Source organism: Alosa alosa, chromosome 11, assembly GCF_017589495.1.
Source record: "Alosa alosa isolate M-15738 ecotype Scorff River chromosome 11, AALO_Geno_1.1, whole genome shotgun sequence".
NCBI classification, from domain to species: domain Eukaryota; kingdom Metazoa; phylum Chordata; class Actinopteri; order Clupeiformes; family Clupeidae; genus Alosa; species Alosa alosa.
Genome location: NC_063199.1, coordinates 21,872,444 through 21,890,801, shown reverse-complemented (window position 1 = coordinate 21,890,801; position 18,358 = coordinate 21,872,444). Strand labels below are relative to the sequence as shown.

The window sequence follows — 18,358 nt, the reverse complement described above, 5'->3', positions numbered from 1 at the left end:
AAATGTTGGGAGCCCATGTTGGTTTACAGAGAGATGTTGGGAACTTGTACTGGCTCTGTCAGGCACAGCATAGCTGGAACCGCCAGTCAAACATCTGTGACCTCACACATCGGTCATATATATCTGCCTACACAATAACATATGTAGGCTACACCTGCAGTTTCATAAGAGCTCAATGTTTCTATTACACTGTAATCATTAACCTGTAAAGCGCTTTGATAAACATTACTGGTGAATAAATAACTTTGTGTCCGTGCTCTTTCTGGCAGGGGCACAACAAACTTATTGCCGCTAGTGTTTTGAAACTCTCAACTTACAACACAGGTGAATTTCCTGTTCGGTCTTTAATAGCAGAAAAGGTTTATTTATCCATATTGTAAGAAGCGTACACAATTTTGTTTATTTATTCATATTGTAAGAAGCATACACAATGTTGTTTGCCATTCCTGTCTTGTTTTGCCCCAAACAGAAACAGAACATAATGTGTATTTTAATCTGCCTCTTGACATTACACTGCAAACACTATTTGTCCTTTATCTAGAGGGCTTTCTCTTCAGGCACATTCTGATTCCTCTCAATCCAATATCATTTGCTTTTTGAAAATGTCATAAACTAACAAGTGGAAACTGTACTTAAAATACATTATTGGAATGTGGAATTATTATATATTTTTTCCCCGTATTGCCTCTCAGCGAAGAGGGGCTTTCCCATTGGACACACACTTGGTGAGGTCGACCCAGAGAGGACACCCTGCCCACATGCTCCCCCACAGGCTGACAGCAAAGCCCAAAGGCGCATTTCCACAGAAGCCCAGCTCAAACTGTAGATTCCACATGCATGCATCATTTCATCGCCCTACTCCCTGGCTCTTTCGTTGTCCGGTTATCAGACACACTCCCCCTAGATTACGGTGAGTTTAAAAATGGCATGATGATATCACTGATTGTACAAGTTCCGTGACTGTGCGATGGCAGACCCTCACCACCACTCCCTGCTGCCTCTCTCCACAGCCCTGGTAATAACATGGTGATGACCATGATGACCTAACACGCAGGTATGAGATGGGTGCACTGCAGACTACTAAACTTTTCAGATGAGTGGTCACCACATTTCCCAGATGCGCCCCCTAAAATAGACATCAGGCCAGGGAGGGAGGGAGGGAGGGGACGGGACCGCTGGAGCTTGAGATCTCCCAGCAGTATTGTGTCCCACTCTGCTCCTGCTCTCCCCCAAGTCCCGTTTCTAAGTTCCGCAGCAGAATCTAAGTTTGAGTTCCAGTGTGTAATGATAGGCCCACCACTTCCCTCCCCAGAACGGAGCTCCCATCCCAGTCAAAATAACAGCAGACATGTCAAGCAGTGGCTACACATTTTTACTGAGAAATGTATAAGTGACAGGGCAGAAAACAAATAAAACCACAATTAAAAATGATACCAAGATAAGCCAGGCACTTGAGCTGTTTATCACCTGCTTAGGAAACCAAACGCACAGAGACACCGGGTCTGGGGCTGGGTTATTGCATTGCCTTGGCCCTGAGACACCTCAGCATCTTTTACACTGGCAGCGGCGCTGCCCTGCTGGTCCTGGGGGGAGATCAGAGCGTCTCAGGCAGCTGCTCAGTTCTAGAACCTCAGAGTGAAGAGGAAGAGGGGTCTCCACGTCTTTAAGGAGTTCAGTCAAAACACACTCAAGCACACAGCAGCAGGAAATACTGGCAGACAGACACACACTAACAGACACACAAGACTGGAAAGGTGCAGCTCAGATGCTGCCCTCCTTCCTCTGAGATAGCAGCAGAGGGGGGCCGGGGGGGAGGGGTAGTGGATGGGGCATGGGTGTGGCTAGAGCGCACCATGTTGGGGTTCATGCTATGTAGAGCCAACATCCCAAAGTTTTTAAACAGACTTCATGACAGACCAAACTCACTGGATGAGAATACTGGGCCATCAGGGAAAGACTTCATTACCCACAATGCTCCACTCTGACAACCTCAAAGCAATGACATAAAAGCCCCGTATGATTTTTAAAGCGCTATTTTTACAGTCATAGAAAATGAGGTGTTTTTAAAAGAAAAGAGGACAGTTAACAGGGGGACAAAGGAAGTAGAAAAAAAAAAAAGAATAAAAAAAAAAAGAAACAAACAGGTGCAGATTTCGTTCATGATGACGCCTTCGTCCGATCACACTCCTTCAGATGCAGGGAGAGAGAGGCCACAACAAGTCCCTTGATTGGAAGTCTCTCTCCCCCTCTCTCTCTCTCCCTCCTTCTTCTTCTCCATTCTTCCTCTCCTCGTCCCTGTGCGGGCTCTAGTGTTTGGAGAGCTCGTTGGAGAGCCAGTCGAGGCCCTCGTAGAGTCCGGTGCCCTGGGTGGCACAGGTGGCCTGGACGTACCACTGCAGGGACAGAAACAGAGAGACCAGGTTACACACCTCAAACAACCCGTGTGTGGTGCACTGCTGAATTGTGTGTGTGTGTGTGTCTATCAGGGGCGCGTTTCCCAAAACCATAGTTGCTAACTATGGTTAAGTCAGCAACTTTGTTAGTTGCAAAGCAATTTCCCATTGCCAAACAACTAAGTTGCTAACATAGCCAACTATGGTTTTGGGAAACGCACCCCAGATTGTGTGTGTCTGCCTGTCTATGTTATGTGTGCCATCATTGTGCTTGTCGGTATACTGATCCATATGTAGGTTGTGATACATCAGGCAGCTTTGTGAGCAAAGTTGCTGGCATGGCTGTGCATACAAGCATGTGCACGGTTCTCTAGGTGTGCCTGTATGCATGTAATGCATGCGTACCATTCTATATGTGTAGATGTGCATGTGTGTAGAGATGTAACGGTATGAAAATTTAACCTCACGGTTATAGTGACCAAAATGATCACGATTTTTGGTATTATTGCCGTATTTTGTGTGCCAGTGCATATGTAATGCATGGGTACCATTCTAGGTGTGTGCCAGTACATACATGTAAGGTATGGGCTACACCAGGCGTGTAACTGAAGCGTTCCGTTCACGTAGCGTCTGCTGCAACAATTAGCTGCCACTATAATCATTGGAAGTAGCTACACCAGACGTGATAGCAGCACGTACGTTCAAAAAAAATAAACCAGTCTTTTAAAATGGATTTTCCATGCCGCGAACGGAACGCTTGTTAGGCACCTGGTGTAGCTCATACCTAAAGCATGCGTACCATATGTGTGCATGTGCGTATGTAATGCATGCATACCATTCTATATGTGTGCATGTGCGTATGTAATGCATGCATACCATTCTATATGTGTGCATGTGCGTATGTAATGCATGCATACCAATCTATATGTATGCATGTGCGTATGTAATGCATGCATACCATTCTATATGTGTGCATGTGCGTATGTAATGCATGCATACCAATCTATATGTATGTAATACATGCGTACCATTCTATATGTGTGCATGTACGTATGTAATGCATGCATACCAATCTATATGTATGTAATACATGCGTACCATTCTATATGTGTGCATGTACATATGTTATGCATGCATACCAATCTATATGTATGTAATACATTCGTACCATTCTATGTGTGCATGTGTGTATGTAATGCATGCGTACCATTCTAAATGTGTGCATGTGCGTATGTAATGCATGCATACCAATCTATATGTATGTAATGCATGCGTACGTTCTATATGTGTGCATGTGCGTATATAATGCATGCGTACCGTTCTGCTGCGTAGGCTCTGCAGTCCCAGCTTGTCTGTGAGTTCGCTGACGGCCATGGCATTGGGAAGGTCCTGCTTATTTGCAAACACCAGGAGAACAGCGTCCCTCAACTCATCCTCTTGCAGCTGCAAACACACACACACATCATTATCAGCACATCTTACCAGATGATTACCATCACACACACACACACACCTCAGCACAACAACCCGTAGCATATTCACTCACACACGCACGCATGTGCACGCACACCCTCAGCTCATTGTTCTAGACGCATACGGACTGAAAGAGTGTGTTGAAAGCCTCTGTGGTGTGTTAGTGTTATTAGTGATCAGGGGTGCATTTCCCAAAACCATAGTTGCTAACCTGTTACCAACTTAGTCGGTTGGCAATGGGAAATTGCATTGCAACCAACAAACCAACCATAGCAACTATGGTTTTGGGAAACGCGCCCCAGAATGGAGTGTCTAAAAGACTGATGCACATCTCATCACAGGCACAGATCTGTACAAGAAGGAACAGCAGAGCGAGCAAAAGAGGAAAATCTTCACATGATCTTTTGTTTTAGAAAATCTGGATGCACCGATAAGAGGAAACTACACTATTAATAAGTAATTAAAATAATAAAAGTCTTAATAAAAAGTCGTTCAGGCCTTCAAAGCACAATCTCTGAATGTGAACAACATTTACCTTGTGCTGAATTCATGCAACATGAGACAAACAACAACCATTGCCATCAGTAGATACCATAAACGTTGAGTCCATAAGGCCGATATCGGCCAATACTGTGGCTAACAAAAATGTGTATGAAAAAAAAAACAAAACCTTGTGACAAGCAAGAATATGGTGTCATTTCGGTGCCAGCCAGACCCTCCCTCTTCCCTCTGTTCGGTCCTTACCATTTTGGCAAGCTCCTCTGCAGACTCTGCTACTCTCTCTCGGTCGTTGCTGTCCACCACGAAGATGAGACCCTGGACATGAGATCAGACCTCAGTCAGACACAGATTCAGACACAGATACATCTACACTCACAACAGCAACACAATAATACATACAATCAGCCATTACATACAACCTTTGAAAGGGCAAGTCTCCTATGACACATCGTCACAGCACAGAGCATTTGATAGTTTGATTTGAGGCATCATTTGAGCATACCTTATCAAGTATAGTTATAGTATAAGAACACTTGGATATGGCCCTTGCTTCCCAAGCATAGGTGTTCACAATTGACAGGTTGCAATAAATACAGGACATTTAAAATATATATACCGTATTCATGTGTGTAATTCATATGTGTTACATTCTACATTTACGTAATCAGTAGCATGATGTTTGATACATGTATGTTTGAATTAAAGAACATTTGGTAATACTACAAATTAAAATCAGCAACTAAATCTTTATTCTCTCTGCAAAATGTTTGAAAACTGCTGGCCTAAAAGATCATGGTACCTGTGTGTTTTGGAAGTAGTGTCTCCACAGAGGCCTGATCTTGTCCTGGCCGCCGACGTCCCACACGGTGAAGCAGATGTTTTTGTATTCGACGGTCTCTACGTTAAAGCCTGTTCGTAGAGAGACATTCCAAACAGTCATACTTCTGGAGTCACAAGACATGCAAAGGCCAAGTAAGTGCCCGCTCATGGCGAGGGGCGACTCTGATAACAATTGCTGGTGACAACTCAGAACGGCTCGTGAGCGCTAAATATATGTTGTTATCCAATATAGGGTGAACTGTTGTGATGCACTTCGTCACATCGAGTAAGAGTTGTAAAACTTACCAATTGTAGGAATAGTGGTGACAATCTCCCCGAGTTTCAACTTATACAAAATGGTAGTTTTACCGGCGGCGTCCAAACCCACTGCGAAAGAGAAGTGATCACCAAATCAATCAAATGATCATAGCTGCTACAACTGATTCGACTGCTAAACCCATTCAAGTTGGACTATCGTCTTGGTGGCAAACGAGCTAACTTGTTAGCCATCGCTAAATAGATAGACCACCGAGTTTGAGCCAAACGATCACCCTGAATGTGTGTATGAGGCCTTTAGATGGAGAATGAGTGGGTGAGACAGTATTGAAGGCATATGATTAAGGTAAATACCCGTAGGTTTTGGTTCACATCCCTCCCATTTTCCAGCTATTTCAGCGTATGGCTAATGTTAGCTATGGCTAGATAAGGTACTGCTACTTATGATAGCTATCGCTAACTTAGCAAAAGAACAGCTCATCAAACAGCATGAACACACTGAAGAATTTTATCCTAACTGGTCACTCAGTTCGATAAACCATATCTTACTTTTGCAAAGTTACAGACACAAAATTACGCAAACTATTTCGACTAGTTTCTCGTGTAGTAACGTTAACTTTAACTTGACCACCCGGCATTTCCTTCTTCTAGGAGTGGCTAGCTAACACGGTTAGCGCAGATTAGCCTGTTAGCAGGAGCATCCAGCTGATTAGTCGAGACTCACCCATGAGTATCCTCATCTGTTTCTTGCCGAAGAGTCTTGAAAAAAGTGAAGAAATTGTAAGCCCCATTTTAGAAAGACTTTTTTTGACTTGTTGGTGTCAAAAGTTTAGCCAGAATCTGAGTTTCTTTCACTTAAACACTCGTAGTCTTCCAGAGTTCTTTGATATGCGCTTGCGTGCTGCCACGTCCTGTCGGCCACCGCGGAAGATATGGCGTCATTTCCTACTAAAGTACCGGGTACCTACCATAGACAGTAAAAGAAATGGACGAACAGACTCCGTCGTTTTCAATGGGAGGGCACTGAGTCAAATAGAACGATTTTTCAGTTGGTCCCCCCAGTACTGCGCAGCCTCACACTTAACTTCGTGACGATAGCCATAGAACTGAATCTTGTAACTCATATGATAGACACACAGAAATTCTTCTCACATTTCCTTCGCCTTCAAAGTCATCAAAGTTAAACATTTATTTATGTATTATTATTAATATCATCCTCACCAAGTCGTGTTAATGTTGAAGCTACCATACATGATCATCTTCAAAAACAGTCATGCTAAAACAAAACAAAAAAGTTATAGCCTTGAAACTATTTTCTTTCCACTTTTCCGACCTACGGTCAATCCATCGAAAACCTCTGAAATGATTACTGCCGTTTTTTATTTTTTTAAATTAGGTTGCCTCTGTGTAATGCTTTACCTTAACATACGGTCGTGTATGCTAGGTTTTGCTTACGAGTTACCGTCATAGACAGTAAGGTGGACTGAGCTTCTTATCCAAACAATACGGTGATCTCCCTACGGCGCGAAAAGAGAGATTACGTCAAAGCTAGCTTCCTCAACCAAACAAGCTAACCATTCTTCTTACGGGTAACCAACATTACGGACGAGGTAGTGGAGTCTGTTTTGCCTTTGTAGTGTTTATGTTGATTACACAAAAGCTACAATATCAGCACAGGATATATGTTATATGAAGTTATGGTATTTCAAAAAAATCCTAGAATGAATGGACTTCTATGGGAGTTAGCAGAGAGGTGGTCCCTCCAGCCTACGTCGATTCTTCTACTTCCGGGAATTCGCCTGCCCCCTTGGTACCTACCCCTACGGATATGTTCGCAAGCGCGGGCGCTTGTATTCCATAATAAAATTGGCATCTGTCTAGTAAGCAGTTTTTGGGTCCACTTAACGCAAATAGTTATGGGGAAATTAGTTATTATCAAAATATTCAGTCCTCTTGAAATGTTATCCACAACAAAGCAACACTGTCTTAGACATGCTTAATATTAGGAAATGCAAGACTGGGTTGAATAATATAAGAACAATTTAATTTCAAATGGACTGATAGTACGGGGTATTGTGTTATTTTAGGGACGATTCATATAGATTTTTGCAACTGGTGTTTTTTTACTTGCTAGGACCCCATTGAATACAAAACAACCTGTTTCCAATTTTCAGTGCCAAAATTCAAGATGGCGGACAATATATGCGGGAAAATAATATAAAGGCTTAAAGTGCTCAACTTTTTGATAAATATACACCTAATAAGGTAGACAAGTGAGATACAGACTATTTTCAAAACATGTTTTGCATCATTTGCCAAAAAATTTGGAGAAAAAATGGTGCTAGTAATCAAGGATCTTTGATGAAACCTCAAGCAGATCCACGACTCAAGGGCCTGACCCATCTGCCTGGGGTCAGTTACAGGACAGTAAGGTCTATACAGAGAATAGGACATGGTATTTAGAGCCACCTGAGGTATATGTTACAAAGTGGTTGGTTACATAACCAGTATGACAATGCATGAATCCTATTTAGTGTTAAGTTCAAATAGTCCAGTGTAGGGGATGAATTGTCCATAGGGATTAGAAGTTGTCATCGGGCAAATAGTGGGTCGCTAGGCTGCGCGGGCAGAAATCCGAGCATGGGGACAGCAATAGGCGATGGTAGGGCAATCATAGGGATGGGATTTCCCTAGTTACCGAGTTTTTCCACTCCCTGGTTGGGTTTTAGAGTTTTAAACATGTTCCACCAAAGGGCTTTAGCTGTTTGAAAACCATGTTTTGAGGAGCTGACACACAAATTTCTCACATCCAGCTAACATGTCTGGAGATGGATGAGGACCTACTACAAGCCTGTGTGTTAATGACACCATCATGACTTGATTGACTTAAAACAGAAACCTTTCCTTTCCCACGGGATAAACGGTAAATGGCGGGACAAACGGTTGACTTTCAATTTCCTGATAGGATAGGATACAATAGGATACCCGATAGGTCCACCGACTCTATACACAATGTGATTGCCCTGAGCGAAGTTTGGTTTTTCCACCTCACAAGCCAACAGAGAGTTGCTAGACTACCCTGACTGCAAATTACATTTGCTGCCGCTAGGGTGCGTCAAGATTTCTAGGCTGTATCTTTTGTCAACGTTCTCCAGTGCCCATGATAATGAGACTGTCTTTGTTGATGTCTGGTACCCTGCGAAGGGAAAGCACCAAGACATCTGTGTGACATGTAGATATATGGGGTTTTGTCAAAATTACTTACTGCTACTGCCACCTTTGTGTGTGTGAACTGTGACTGGTAGTTTACATAGTTCAACAGCTTTATGACCAAGGTAGAGGATGAGGTTGGCTTTGGTTTCCTTCGATCCCAGGAAAGCTTTAAAGTCTTTGATTGGTGTAGTCTTGTATTTTGTATTCCTTATCATGTGCTTTTCCCATTGTATGGACCTGTCTCGTCCTGTCTTTCATGGAGTTTGTGATGGTATAGTTGTTAAATAATAAGTATATGTCATTGTAGCCTCGTGCCTTACTTTCAACATTTTCAAAGAAGCATTCTGCCAGATCTTGGCAACAGTTTATGTCACTTTTCCTGACAACCATCTCCTGCACAACAGCCATGGCATCTATCTCTCCCCCCTCTCCCCCCTCCACCCTCAGCTACATAACATCCTGGACTTTTAGACCCAAAATGGCTGCCTTGCACTACTCCACTTGCACTACTCCACTTGTACACTTGCACACTTGCAACTTGTTGTTGTTGTCCTGTTGTCCTGAACACTTCTGAACACACTTCTGCTGCTCTTACATAACTTGCACCACTATGCCACTTGCATACTTAGGTCAAACAAAACTACCTCAGCCATTTATTGGCCTGACTTTTGCACTATTATATTGACTGTCTACTGTATGCACAATTGCACAATTTCTACCAAATTTTGCTGCTCTTATTTCTTCATTGTATGTGCCTTCTTATTTTTACTTTTTATATTGTTTACTTGAATGTTATGTTTGTCTGTGGACCTAATTGGTAAAATATGTCTTGTCTCCACCGTGGGATAGTAGGAAACGCAATTTCGATCTCTTTGTATGTCTTGACGTGAAGAAATTGGCAATAAAGCTGACTTTGACTTTGACTTTGATCTATTAAGATGCTATCCAATGTGTGTGTTAATTGCACTGAGCTACTCTCTGTAGATTGTTCAGAGGATGCTGTTTCTGAAACCAGTCACAATTAATGGATTAAGGCAGACTTAGCTGTAGTGGGCAGCATTAGGCTTGCATATAATCAACAAATTCATATGTTCCCACAATTTCCTGCAAGTCCTGTTAACAGAATTATTGAAGACCAAAGAGCTCATTGTGGACTTCAGGAAGTCTAAAGCTAGCACACACACCCATTCTCATCAATGGGACTGAAGTGGAGTGTATCACCAGCTTCAGATTTCTGGGTGTCCACATCTCTTGGACCTCTCTTGGACCCTCAACACCTCTACCCTGATCAAGAAGGCTTACCAGCATCTCTTCTATCTGAGGAGGCTAAAGAAGGTCCACCGGCCTCCTCAGATCCTGGTGAACTTCTACCCCTGCACCATCAAGCGTATCCTTACCAACTGTGTCACAGTTTGGTATGGCAACTGCTCTGCCCACAACCGAAAAGCACTGCAGAGGGTGGTGAAAACTCCCCAATGCATTCCTCACTCCCCTCCATTGAGGCCATCCAGGGCAAGCGATGCTTGCATAAAGCGCACAGCAGGTTCAGAGGAAGCTTCTTTCCTGCAGCTGAAGTCTAGCTCTCCATCCCAGTGACAACCAACCAACTAAGCCCCCCACCCCTGTCCAATGCCTCCTTGCCTGTGCCTGTTGAGGTGTCCACGACCATGGCAACCTTGACAGGGACAACCCCCCTCCGAATGTATGTTGTTCATACATTGTTCACATAGCCATATTTATTCTGCTCTTATAAGGTAACTGCTAATACACTGCACATATTTATATTACTCTAAACCTCTCTACTTTTATATAAATCAACTGTATACTACTGTCTACACTGCACTATATTTCTTGACCTGTCTATGCACCACCTGTCTATACTTTGTATATCACATTGCACTTTTCTCCTTTTTTTGCACTTCTGGTCAGGCTTAAACCACATTTTAGTTGTCTTCATACTTGTACTCTGCAATGACAATAAAGTTGAATCTAATCTACTCTAATCTAATCTATTGGGGTGAGTGCAGAACATTACTTTAATTCAAATGATTATTAGGTTATGTGAAGGAAACTTTTAAATCAGTCAATGTGTTTTTCCGGGTATGCCAATATATAGCATAATGGTGGTTACACCCATCACTGATTGATAATCATGACATCTCATATCACCCATGGTCATATTTATTACCTAAGTCATTCAATTTTATTAGAAAATGTATGTATATAAATATATATTTCTTGAATTTCCCCTTGGGGATCAATAAAGTATCTATCTATCTATCTATCTATCTATAATGATAATACCTAACATATATCCATTTAAAAATGTTAAAAAGGCGATTATTTACAATTTTTGGTGATATATCCGCCATCTTGGATTTTGGACCTGTGCAGTCCGGGAAAAATTGGAAACAGGTAGTTTTGCAAACTATAGGGTCTGAAGAAGTGAAAAAACATAATTAGCAAAAATCTATATGAAATGTTCTAAACACCTTTTTTTGCTACATATCGCCCTGCACTATGACTCCGCACTAAAATAATTTATAGAGCGCCCTTTGGAAATGACAAAGTTTGTATTTTCACCAGCAGGTGGCGGGAATCTGGCAGATTTACAAGAATCCCATTTTACCAGTAGGCTCCTAACCCAGTGGTTCTCAAAGTGTGGGGCGGGCCCCACTAGTGGGGAATAGAGACATATATGTCATTTTATATGTAATTTATTTATTCAGGGAAATTTGAATGAGCCCAGAGAGCTTTTTTACAGCAAAGCCCTGATGACAAACAGTTCCTAAGAAAACAGAGTACAAAAATATAAAATTGAATCGAAGAAGAATACAATACAAATGTAGGCCTAAGAACAAATAGAAATAGATAGATAGATAGATAGATAGATAGATAGATAGATAGATAGATAGATACTTTATTGATCCCCAGGGGAAATAGAATAGAAAAAATGTAATAGTAATGAATAGAAAAAATGAAATAAATAAATAAAAAACATAAAACAAATAAAAACGAGTTTGTTAAAAACAGGAGCACTGTACCGTAGCCATATCATGAAAAAAACACTTAAAATTATCAACTGATACAAATAAGCTTAGTTTCAGACTTTCTTGCAGTTTGTTCCACGTATATTCTGTAAAAAAGTTAAAAGCAGATTTCCCAAAGTCAGATTTCACTAGTGGGGTTTCAAGGGAGATGAGACTCTGTGCCCATGGTATTGTGACACATAGACTTAAATTTCAACAGGGAGCTCAGGTAAGCGGGTAGTTTCCCTGCTAATGCCTTATAAATAAAAAGAAGGCAATGTCTATCCCTCCTATCTGACAAGGAAGACCAACCCACATTCTGGTAAAGTGTGCAATGATGAGTTTTAAACCATCATTGCATGGTGGGGCGTGACAGGTGGGACGCGAGGAACAGGAGGAAAGGTGTTCTTTAATAATGCCTTTCCTTTTTGACAAGGAAGATCATAGAATCAAAACAAAATAACCACACACAAACAGTCATAAACAGACCAACATATGAATTAAAATTGAAACCAATATGTGAAAAAAGTATTTTAACATTACCATTTTGCTGGGTTGTTGGGGTCAGCTGGGGCTTGAAAATTCCCCACTTTTAAAAGGGGAAATGACAGAAAAAGTTTCAGAACCACTGACTAAGATGCATCGACCCAGGATGCGAGAAATCATGCACCTTATCACCTCCCCATTTAGGATTAATCTGCTGTTGCCACATGCCATGCTACACACGAGTAAATGCATTGGGCTACAGCCATTCTCAGTTCTCTGTGTGTGTGTGTGTGTGTGTGTGTGTGTGTGTGTGTGTGTGTGTGTGTGTGAGAGAGAGAGAGAGAGAGAGAGAGAGAGTGTGTGTGTGTGTGTATGTGGGGGTTGAGGGGAGTTGCTCTTTCCATCAAGAGTGCTTCATCTTCAGATTCAATGTAAACAAGTGAACACAACAGGTGTCTCTTTGTATGCTTGTTTTTCAACATATGATGAATTTGAGAGATGCTTTACAGCTTTTTCTGATTGCTTAAGCACATTTTTTGTAACTATGGCTTTTTTTGCAAAACTCGCAAAACACACAACTAGGAAAACCTTTCACCCAATCAGCAAAACATTGTAGTTCTCTTGCAAAAGCTAACACACCTTGCTTAACTCTTCACACTTTCGTAAAAATGGTGTTTTCGTATCAAACAGTAAACACAAGCCATCACAATAGTAAGCACACAATGTGCCAACTACACACTGATGGTAAAACACATCTGGCTTTTGCTTTCTCTGTGCACAAGGTAGACTATGTCAGTTTGAGGTCATACTTTTGTCATAGTTCTGTAAACATACAGGGATCCAAACTTCAAGTATTAGTGTTTATTTACACACATCAAAACAAACGCAAGTGTGTTTTTCCAAGTCAAAACACAAAATAGCATTTCACTGAGACAAAACAAATCAGTCTACATCGGGTCGTCTCTCTCAAAATTTCGTCTACTTGGACTAGGACATGCAATGTCCTAGTCCAAGGCACCGGGGAAAATATATTCTGGAATGCCGTATCCAGGCCTGACATGACAATATCCCCACATGTAGACTGATTTTTTTGCCTGTAAAAGGCTATTTTTTTTCTCTTCTTACCCTTCCTCTTCCCCCTCCCCATCCTCCTCTTGCTCCTCCTTGTCCTCTTCCTCTAACTTCACCTCCTTGTCCTTGTGATTCTCTCCTTCTCACTTCTTCACCTCTGCATCCTCTTCCTCATCTTCTTCCTCCTACTTCTTCACCTCCATGTTCTTCAGCCTCCTCTCATTCTTACTTTTCTCACTCTTCCTGCTCCCTCTATTGTACCCATTACCTGTGGCTTATTTATAGTGCTTAGGCTGATTGCAAAGTGAACTAATTATCTAAAACAGTTTTCACATGAGTAAGTGTGCCAGAGAGTTGGCAAAATAGAGAAAATAATAGCCATACATGTGTATAGATTTGGTAGGAGTGTGTTGATCATTTGGAAATTGAATGTAAAGCATGAGTTGTGTTTACAGTTCCGCAAAAAAAAGCAGTGAATTGTGCCTACAGTTGTGCAAAGTGTGTGTTCCAAAATTGCAAACTGAGTGCAAAGCACAAACTCAGTGAGTGGTTTTGCTATAGGCCTAAGTATTAATAGTTTTAGAAATTGTGCTATAAGAATCACAGTTGTGTTTAAGCATTCAGAAAAAAACTGTAAAACTCATGTTTGTGATTTCTAATAATAAAAAAAAAACATTTGACGGTAAGCTGAATAATGCCAAATTCACAGCATTACAGGACATGCATTGTCCATGTCTGCCCATCGTCGATTCGGTCCGTGTGACGCAATGGGGGAAATACACACACACTTAGGGAGGGGACAGGTGCAGAGGACATGTCTGCTGCCTACCAGCGACTCAAGTCAACACGTGATCCAATCTAGGTCCAACTTCCAGACGGTGCTAGTGAGGCGGGCGGGCTGTGCGTTAATGAAACACCAGCGTCGCTGAAGCGCGCAGATGATGCACAGGGTGTCTCAGTCACCGTAGCACCGGAGAGCAGAGCACTACCGTGGTGATTTGCAGCGGTTTGGTCAAGCTATGACAATGAACGCTACAGCAGGACTACAAAAGTGGCAGGTATGGCAGCAAATATTAACTTCAGCCGACTACAAAAGTGGCAGGTATGGCAGCGAATATTAATTTCAGCCGGCACATGGAGAGAGAGGCCTTTTGTTTACATTGTCCTTAGTGTGCTAAATCAAATGGCAAATTGCCATTTTTAAAAAAGAATTTGCATGGAATGTTGTTGCAGAAGATTACATATGAATAAATTGGCTTTAGTCTACATTTAATCGATTCCAACGCTGTTAAGAGTTCCCTCATGTTTCCCTAGATTGATACTCTGTCGAGACTGTACATATCGACGCTGAGTTTCAGGTGAGTGTCCGCCTTTTTTGCCAACTTGAATTATTCTTTCACCGAGTCTTTGAAGGTCAGGAATGAGTCTTTCCAGTAATTTTTCGGTGTTTTTTGTGCAAGCGTAAATAAAGGAGACCCAGGTGACAGGTGTGACGTCTTTGGCTTATCTGAACCTGCCACGGAACTAGTTCAACCAGCAGAGCAACTTGGATATGTTTTCATTTTATGAGACAACATCTTTCATCTATAGTGGTTTCATAACACTATTCTGTGTCCTAAGGTGTTATACGTGAAAACATCGTGGCGGAACAGAAATATTGCAGCGAATTCTGTTTGTTCAAAGTAAAGACATTACAAATATTTGTCCAAGATAGGTCCTCCACAGTCCCGGTGTCATGGGGCTTTGGGGGGCCAGGCCCGTCCTGGAAGTCATCTGTGCCCGCCCTGGACGAGCTTGGCTGCACCAACCAACCCCAATCCCATAGATTGATTTTGAACACGTATTAAATGTAGGCCTATATTATATGTTTGTCAATGTAGCAAGTAACAAATAAAACTTGTAAAATCTGTATTATTCCGTAGCTAATCAATCATGAACATTAGGTAAGCCCATCACCTAAATGGAGAGGTTACATGGCGCAGTCTACTTCACTTCTGCACTAACCCCTGTCATCCGATGACAAATATGGCTTATCGGCTCGCAGGTAGGCTATATCTCATATCGTAGTTAGTAGAAGTAGGCCTAGTAGTTTCTGGGTTTGTTTGATAGCGTTAACCTTTACTGTTTTTTCTTCTGACCTAGTCGGAGAACAGGGAGCTTTACCACTCCAGGGCCGAAGTTATCCGTAACTTCGGGGCTAACCCCCTAACACTCTATCTGAAAGTGGTTAGCAAATGAACGAGGATTTTGGTTTTATCTGCGGATTTATTTTTGCATTATTTTGAATATGACTAGCTCCAGTCTCAATAGCACGTCTACTTTTTCCACACGCATCTCAGTTCTAACACGCATCCCCTCTCGCTTGCTCTCTCTCCATCCCTGCGCACGGGGAGCTGCACCATTTTACAACAATTGCATCTACATTTTCATATGACAATGTTTTGTCAAGTGTAAGCTTAAACTACCGTGATCAATTTAAGTTCCCGTGCCCCCCCTGGAAAGGTGTAATGCCCGTCCGTGAATTTGTGTCTGCCGCCGGGTCTGGTCCTCCATGCGATAATCACAGCGCACATGCGCGTAAGCGATCTGTTGCCCCTATCCAAGTGCCCAATAGCTTTCATAAGTTGGCACAATGTTTTTCCTCGACTGACTTTACTACCAGAACTTTACCCCGAATATCGGGGACGGAAGCGTGGTGTCTGCCCGAGGTTCAATCCGTTTCAGCACCACGGTACTGGACAGCGCGTCGCCCACCACTCCAAATCGAAGATGATGACCATGGCTGGGCGGTTTGGAATTGCAATATATTTTTGCCTCAGTACTCTTGAACATTAGATTGGAATGTGTTTCTATTTATGTTAAGGGTGGGAGTTCCCACAGATTTGACCATATGATACTACAGTGATAATTGGCTTGCAATATGATATTTTTGTGATTCTTCACATTTTACGATCCAGATAATATTGCAATTCGATTATGATTCTATTTCTACCAGATATTAGATCAACCATTTTGGCACATTATAATTAGCCTGGAAAATCCAGACCCTGATAATCTAGAAAGATTAAGGGTCTGGCAAAGAACAATATAATGGCCCAACTCGAGGGGCGGCAACAAGCATGCATTTAAAAATCTCACTGCACGCAATTGGATAACACTAGACCATGTTTACTCTGAATTATTTCGGACTTCGACGCAATCGGATAACACTACGACCAATGTGTACTGTCCTCCAACGTTGCAGCGCCAGAGTGTCTCGCAGAGACAATTCCATTGTGCTCTCGCGAGAACTCTGGATTTCCAGGGTACATTATAATAGTCCTTGACTAAATATCACAGTACTTGGTGCCACATTAATACTATAAAATGCAATAAATACATTTCCTCCCACCTCCAGCATCTATGTGTTGTGTACATATAGAATGGCTTTCTCTGCTCATAGAGTACTTATAGAACTGCTTTCTCTGTGTATAGAACTAAATGTACTTATAGAACTGCTTTTTCTGTGTATAGAACTAAATGTACTTATAGAACTGCTTTTTCTGTGTATAGAACTTAATGTACTTATGGGACCTAATGTGCTTACAGAACTGCTTTCTCTGTGTATAGAACTTAATGTACTTATAGAACTTAACATACTTACATAACTGCTTTCTCTGCTTTCTTACAGTTTGTTGGGAAGCTCTTCTGTAGTGCTTCTGTCCATCATCAAGAGGCGTTACCTCAATGAACAGGTGGGTAGAAATAGGTTTGTGTGTGTGTGTGTGTGTGTGTGTGTGCGTGTGATGGAATGTGTCTTGAGTGTAGGACCTGTCTTATCGTAAAGCACATTGAATGACCTCTGTTTATGAAATGCACTATATAAATAAATGTGACTTGACTTGACTGACTTATCTCTGAAGGGTTTTATCTCAGAGCACACATCCACTGTTACAGTAAAGTCAGTGGCGGCACTGCTGTGCTAACACCAGCTCCCGCTGAGTTCTCCCCACCGTTTAGAACAGGCTAATATGGGACTGCAGCAGATCAGCTGAATGCAGCCTGAGGGGGAAGGGGCTACTCGCAGCACAATTATAGAGAGATGGGGTGGGATTGGGAAATGATAGTGGGTCAGACCCGAACTTCCGTCGCCGGGCCCACGGACACTGGGAAATGAAGTGCAACCACCTGTGTCCCAGCTCCCTCTACTTTAATCACCTTAAAGGAGCTGTGTGGAATTCTGTAGGCTTTGAGCGGTCACGAACGCAGGCCATTTACTTGGTTTGCGTTAGCGCTAGCAGGTTTGCAAGTTACCCACACACACACAAACCCACATCCACACACAAAGTTAACCTGTGTAAGCTCACACATGTGCATTTCCTCTTCTCTGCCACGTTCAGCATGAACTCTCATCAGAGCCTCTTTAGGAAACAGATTCTTGGAGAGAGAGAGAGAGATCTGTAACTGAGCAGGGTCATTGGTCATGATTTGATGAATGATATTTAATGTTGATGTTGTTGTTGATGTTGTTGTTTGGGTCTCAGGTCAAGCCTCTGGTCCAGCTCGGCTTGGCCGACTTCCTGGCCTCTGCCATCCTCATGGGCACAAACATCATCAATGTCCTGCCGCTGTCTGCAGGGGTGCGGTCCAACGTCCTGCTGTGTGAGCTGGGACTCTCTCTCTCCCTGGTGAGCACAAATATGCACACATATACATACTACATATATACATCCATCACACCTGTGCATGTCCATACAGCAGACACATACTGTAAACACTCAAACACATGGAGAGTAACACACACATTTTCAAAGCAGATAGATTTGTTTAGATATTTCACATATGAGGGTCCAGCCAAGGCCATGCCAAGGCCATTTTTTAACATTGCTGCCAGGATTTGCATGTGTTCTCCACTAATTCAGATCAGTGCGGCTATTATATGGGTCAAAAGCCCTCAGCCTGCTGACCCAATGGGAACGCAAAAAAGACGTCGTCAAGCATGGCGTCTCTTTTACGGTGAACGTCCATGTGGCGAAGGTAAACGTCCTCGTAAGCTACGAGACGTGTTTCGTTAGTACGCCTGACAACTCGTTAAATGCTGTGTCACCTTCCATAGGT

General features: G+C 42.3%; 2 protein-coding genes across 2 annotated transcripts in view; one reads left to right on the top strand and one right to left on the bottom strand.

The window, feature by feature from the left end:
- Positions 1-1,860: 1,860 nt before the first annotated feature.
- Positions 1,861-6,401, bottom strand: LOC125303112 (ADP-ribosylation factor 4). The gene is made up of 6 exons (XM_048256647.1): positions 6,187-6,401; positions 5,493-5,573; positions 5,167-5,276; positions 4,611-4,682; positions 3,711-3,836; positions 1,861-2,393 (listed from the first exon to the last, which is right to left on the bottom strand). Exons 1-6 carry the CDS (start codon positions 6,251-6,253, stop codon positions 2,307-2,309), a joined length of 543 nt encoding a protein of 180 aa, XP_048112604.1. The 5' UTR covers positions 6,254-6,401; the 3' UTR covers positions 1,861-2,306.
- A 7,710-nt stretch (positions 6,402-14,111) lies between these two features.
- The window catches only part of si:dkey-30c15.2 (uncharacterized protein LOC558938 homolog), a 12,283-nt gene continuing 8,036 nt past the window's right edge, over positions 14,112-18,358 (top strand). Inside the window, exons 1-4 of the mRNA XM_048256631.1 lie at positions 14,112-14,319; positions 14,576-14,619; positions 16,932-16,995; positions 17,785-17,928. Coding sequence (XP_048112588.1) covers positions 14,281-14,319; positions 14,576-14,619; positions 16,932-16,995; positions 17,785-17,928 — 291 coding nt within the window. The 5' untranslated portion in view covers positions 14,112-14,280. The remainder of the gene's footprint in view (positions 14,320-14,575; positions 14,620-16,931; positions 16,996-17,784; positions 17,929-18,358) is intronic.